The 6,000-nt window shown below is 39.7% G+C and overlaps 1 protein-coding gene across 1 annotated transcript in view; it reads right to left on the reverse strand.

Annotated features, from left to right (window-relative positions):
• foxd2 (forkhead box D2) overlaps nucleotides 1–5,505 on the reverse strand; it is a 42,258-nt gene extending 36,753 nt beyond the window's left edge. Inside the window, exon 1 of the mRNA XM_072274664.1 lies at nucleotides 4,083–5,505. Coding sequence (XP_072130765.1) covers nucleotides 4,103–5,161 — 1,059 coding nt within the window. The 5' untranslated portion in view covers nucleotides 5,162–5,505 and the 3' untranslated portion in view covers nucleotides 4,083–4,102. The remainder of the gene's footprint in view (nucleotides 1–4,082) is intronic.
• Between the last annotated feature and the right edge of the window lie 495 nt (nucleotides 5,506–6,000).

A 6,000-nucleotide genomic window follows, 5' to 3' on the forward strand; every position in this document is an offset into this window, starting at 1 on the left:
CAAAGCGAATAATCCCAGAATTTAAAAAAAAGTCTCGTTAGGAGGAAACCTAACACTTGGTATAGAAGTACTTGTGTTGATATCCTATCGGGTTATGGATAGCACACTGTCATCTAAACGCAGCACAACATTCCCCGTGTGGGATTTGTTTACCAAATGTTTTCTAACGAAGTAATGTAACTGTGGATTTCATTCCGTTCATTTATCCGTGTTCTCTTTCCTATTAATTAACATGATTTGTCTTCATTAATAATTTTGGCCAGTTTACAGATGAACAAGATCCAAATTATTCTTTGGCAAGCAGCGGCTCTTGCAGGATTCCCACTGACTCCCGCCCCCACCTCCACACACACACCAACCCATCCCATTTCATGCAAGTGTATTGACTATATTCTTGAAATGAAAAACGAAATTCGTATTCTGTTAAAACAGACTGTATATTTTAGAAAACAAAAAGCATTTTCAGAATGCAACTTTAAAGCTGTTCCTGGATATGTGGACACCAAACATCCACATTTCTCCCTTATATTCTAAATCGCTGGGTGCTAAGACCTGGAGATAGAGATGATATAGCATTACACATTGTAACACTATCTTAATGTTAGTTCATACAAACCATTTAAGAGTTGGTTGGTGTTAGCTAATCCTGATGGTACATATGATATCCCTTTCACGCTGCAAGTTATTTAACAATTTCAGATCACTTTGAACGTGGGACAGGTTTTATTTTTGGTTTTGAATACAATCGTATAACGATTCGCGAAAGTGATACAGTATTGATCATTGATTCTAAAAATATGTCTTCAAAGACATTTACTAAAAGCCCTGAAAATATTTATCTGATATTGGAAAGGACATAAATGACAATTCTACAATTTGCTACCTAAAGTATATTGCGTTTTATCTAAATATAAATTACACGCGTTTTATACTCTTCTTTAAATCTAATCATTACTCTCAGCTATGTTCGAAACTTAACGCTGTAATGAAGAAGCTGGCACGTATCCGTTATAGGTGTCACTAAAACGTAGGTTAATAGGTCTGTTCCCTGCTCATTGACCCAACGTGGGCAGCGGGGCTCACAAAATGCCAACCAGAATTATCACAATAATCAGTTTGAACATGCTTCTACTGTTTTACGCATCAGTATAAAACTGGTAGTTCTTAACTAAAAGAGATGGGACTAATCACTGCTGCATATACTTAAAGAATCCCGTGAATTAAATAAATTGCAAAGTGATCGAAATGGAATAGCAAGGGTAGGAAACTCCTAACTCTATTAAGCAGACGACAAACGGTACATTTAACTACAATTACTTCGGTTGAATTGTCCGACGTTCAACGTCAGCTATGACCCATTCAACAATAACTTGGAGATTTATGCAGCCTATTACAAACAGGTACTAGTTCTGGACGGGTTTATTGCAGTTGTTGCAAATAATCCTATATTAACTTGCCCTTTAAAAGATTTACGTTGAAGATAAAAGCCCCCATTTCGAGCGTGAGGCTTCTTGCTGGTCAAACCGCAAATGTCCTATTTCAGTTGTTATGCAAATCAGTAAGGACGGCTCTTGAAGTAGATTACTTGTAGGCAATATTCACATAGCAACAAAAGAAACTAGGCTGCGACACTTTACCTGTGAAGAGCCACGGAGTTTCATAATGGTCGATGTACATCTTAAGTGGCCAACTCCGAATGACACAAACCAGCTATCCCTTGAACTCCTATTATAAAACCAACATAGTGTAGATGCCGTAAATCTGAAAATAAACATAATTTTTTCCATGCAACACACATCAAAGTTGCTGGTGATAATTTTTCCATGCCTCATTAAGATATCGTTTTTACAGTATTTTCTGCAAAATGTCACGCCAGGTCAGTTTCACTCTAAAAAAAAACTACAATCGATCAATTTTTGATGAAGAAAACTTAACTACCAGAACACTTCCAGTCGACGCTTCGCTTAAAAGGGAAACTTTACGGAACAAAATTCAAGCTTTATTTATTTGCTATGTATTTCATCCCATTTTAGCTCAATACAAACAATAGCCGTGGCAGTAGGAAAACTAAAAAAAATCATACAGGTTTGATTTTGATTTGGAATTTCATCCTAGACAGGCCCAACAGATGGATAGCCCACTTTCATTAGACGTGTTCCTTTTATCCCGTGGTTGAGCCTTGAAGACTGTCTTCATTCCTTTGCCAATTAGTCCAAATTATGCGACCTCAATGTACAGGCTAATGTCAACAATTAAAGACAGTTCCATTGACATCTTGAGAACTGAACCACATTTTTATCGTTATCACATGCTTCAAAAAGGGGTACCTTCGGCTAATGAGCGTGTCAGAAAAAGCCCTATGTGGTAAAATTGCAACTTGAACACAATCACAGCAAATGAAAGAGCTTTACTATGCTAAGTAAAACATGGTAGTTGGCAAACCTTTAAAATAGATAGATTGCCCGTCTGTTTTATCCCGTGGAGCGGATCTTCGAGTCTTAAACAACCTTTGTACAGGCAAAGAAACACAAAGATAAAAGACAACCAACTGTCTGAGAGAAGATCGCTTTTCAAAAGCGAATGCGTGAGTTGGGCCTGAGACCGCTCGCTGGGAGTCATTTATTCAGGACGAGGCATTATCAGCAACATAAACAAACTAGACGGCCTTTGTGTGGATTACAGCAGATACAACGCTTCTGCAAATTAGTGGTGTCGAGAAAATTATATCCAAAGCGAGAGCCACCAGCAAGACTATTTATGAGGAGCTGGGAAGAAGCTGTTCCAGACAATACATTGGATTAACAAGTACCAGTAAGACTTCAAAACTATTTCCAGCTTCTAAGAACATAATAGCCATATGCACAGGTGAATTGAAAATTCCAGTTAGTCTTTATGTGTGGAGTGAGTAAAATGTTTTGCAAATTGTATGAAACTTTCCTCTGACTCCTTATTGCTAAGCTACTTTAAAATAAAAGAAACTGCACAAATCTCTTTTGAAGCGTATTCAGCTCACCTGATAAAATAATCATACAAGAAGAAAAATAAAATAACCAACTCTTAACACTGCCTTTTTAATGGGCACCCTTCTTTTGGTTTCACTTCTAAATTGGAGTATAGTATTTTTTTAAAATAGGGAACAAATGAAGCTATAAACAATTGCATTGTCCATATATTTTAGGTATATTTGAAATATTACGATTCTGTCCTTGATATCATGCTCACTCATCTCTTCGTCGAACAAAATTGAGGCCTGAGTTTTTACTGGACCATTGAATACAACAATGTAATTTACATAATAAATAATTATGAACTATTCGAGTTAAACAGAATATGTTAATTTAGATAGAGTGAGGTATTACTAGAATGTAATATATATATATATATATATATATATATATATATATAATATAAAATAACAGGGCGTTGTATTATTGCCAAACTTTAATCCTGTGAAATTGTTATAAATCTTAGGCCCCAAATAGTTACTTAAAACTCTGATTTAAGTTTTATGAGCAAATATTATGTACAAATACATGGGAAGGCATATTTTTCAGAGTTAAAACCATTTATTAATTTACACCAAACGACCTGATGGACATTTTAAACATAGAGCACTGTATTGTTCACAGACTTTCCTCGTAAAATAGATCGATGTACAACCAATGAGACAGCAGGCAGGAGGTGGGAAAGTTGTACATCTTTCCTCTATCTTTATACAAATAATTACCGAAAACCCATAAAACTAGACAGTTAGGGACTGAAGGCAACAGAAATTTTAGAAGATCCGTTTATTAATTCTCTTCACCATTTTCCTTCTAAATCGCGTATTTTACATCAAAATCATTTTTTTAATAATCCTGAGGGTCCCTAACCGTCCTTTAACAGTGCTTAAACAGTATAGTGGATCAAATTATTGGAAAAGGTAACATTCGGTACAGACAGCACGAGAAAGAATGACATTAAGAATTCAATATTCCCCAGGTATCTTTACATATATACATACGATAAATATATCTTGTCTTTTCTTCAAGAGCAGAAGCATACTTTTGTGGTTCCAAATATTCAAAAGGTATAATTCCTACCTTACACGGGACGAGAAATTTTAATAGTGACAGGTGTTAAGATTTGTGAGTTTACTTGAAAAGGTCTGTCCAGTCTGTAGAACATTATCGTGCGTTAAGTTTAGAGGGTTCTGGGACTGCGTGAGTGCTGGAGTTAACATTGCCAGGACCTGTGCTTGGCTTCCAGGCGGAGCTGAGTAGGGAGACCCGGGGGTATTTGACGGAGCAGCCCCTATGATATTGTCTATAGAGAAGGAAGGCCTGGACTGACTCGGGTCTGCTTTCAATCCTTGTAGGTTGGGTAGAGTGGGACTCAGCTGCGGGTAGAAGGATTTCCTGGTTAAGTCGTTGCTGTGTAAAAGCGAGGGGATAGCTGCAGCTGGGAACATTGACGCTGGTGATGGCACCGTACAGTGCGGAGGCTGGAATGGGAACGTACTCGGGGAGGCATGGTGATGAGGGTGGTGGAAATTTTGCAGCTGGATGCCATAACCGCAGCCATAAGGTCCATATCCAAAACTTGGCATGAAGCTGCCGTGATCTCTCAAGATTTCGGACGGCTGCTGCCTTTTGAACCGTTTCCTCCTCCGAAGGAAGCTCCCGTTGTCAAACATGTCTGCAGAATCGGGGTCGAGAGTCCAGTAGTTGCCCTTGCCAGGATTCCCGGGCTCCCGGGGTATTTTCACAAAGCAGTCGTTGAGAGACAAATTGTGCCGGATGGAGTTCTGCCAGGCAGGGAACTTTTCCCTGTAGTAAGGGAAACGATTACTGATAAACTCGCAGATCTCACTCAATGTTAGTCTCTTCTTTGGACTCTGCAGAATGGCCATAGTGATCAGAGCGATGTAAGAGTAGGGAGGTTTGACCAAAGTACTTTTGCATGATTTCTCACTTGCCCTGGTCGTACCTGGGTCAGACACGCCGGACAAGTCCGGGGACTCAATATTCTCGGAAACGTTCCTGCTTAAGATATCGTCTGAATCGTTGTCAGAAAGAAAATGACCATATTTCCCTTCTTTGCCGTTCATATCACCGACCACATCAATATCTGTATCCTCGGAGAGCAGTGAATGATCAGACATGTCGGCACCTAGAGTCATTGTTGAAGTGATCGGCCCAGTGTCTTCAATCCTTGTGTCGGTAGCAACTCTCCAGTCTCTCAGACCCCCTAGTGGAGTGGCTCAGAATGGCCAAGGGGAAAAGAAGTCAGAGAACCCGCACTCCTTTCCAATGGATCCTTATTCTCTTGTTTCCTCATCGACAACTTTGCAGATATTGCCCCTTTTTTACTGTAATCTCGCGGCTCCCAAACTCAGACAAGTGCACATAGTTTGTAGACGGCTGCCCGGCCGCTCGACGCTCGACGCTAGGAGCAAAGTTTGTTTTTTTATAAAAAGGAAAAGTTGGCAAAGCTGAGCCAGGCAGCGGAAGCCTCTTCTGCTCCTCAATCTGCTGTCAATAGACATTTATCCGACAGGGGGCGTCACGTGTCCGTGACGTAAGGGGTGAGTTGGGTTCCCTCTCGGAGATCAGCCGCGGGCTCTTCTTAAAGGGTGGCCTGACAGGGGTCACCAGTGAAATACAGAGGGACATTCAGCCTTCCTACCTAATACTACCCAAAGCAGCCAACGGTTCAGTATGAATCTGTGATTTTGATTGTCACTTAAGTTTGTAATTTAAGATCTGTAATTTTCTGTATTTCTTTAAGTATGGTTGTGTTAAGGTAGCGTTTTCCAGAACGCCCGTACGCAGCACTTGTTCCATCATCATTTCCTCTCTGTTCTGCACGTTATGACACCGTATGCACAAACTGGCCGGGTGGTCGAGACTCAACAGGCAATTTTGTTGAAACATCCATGTTTTTTTTAAGTTTAAAAGCTCTTCTCGACCCACCGGAGTGGTAGTAATTTTAAGAAGCGAAGATTGCCTTTTTTTTTCT

This window comes from Mobula birostris, chromosome 12, assembly GCF_030028105.1.
Source record: "Mobula birostris isolate sMobBir1 chromosome 12, sMobBir1.hap1, whole genome shotgun sequence".
In the NCBI taxonomy this organism is placed as follows: domain Eukaryota; kingdom Metazoa; phylum Chordata; class Chondrichthyes; order Myliobatiformes; family Myliobatidae; genus Mobula; species Mobula birostris.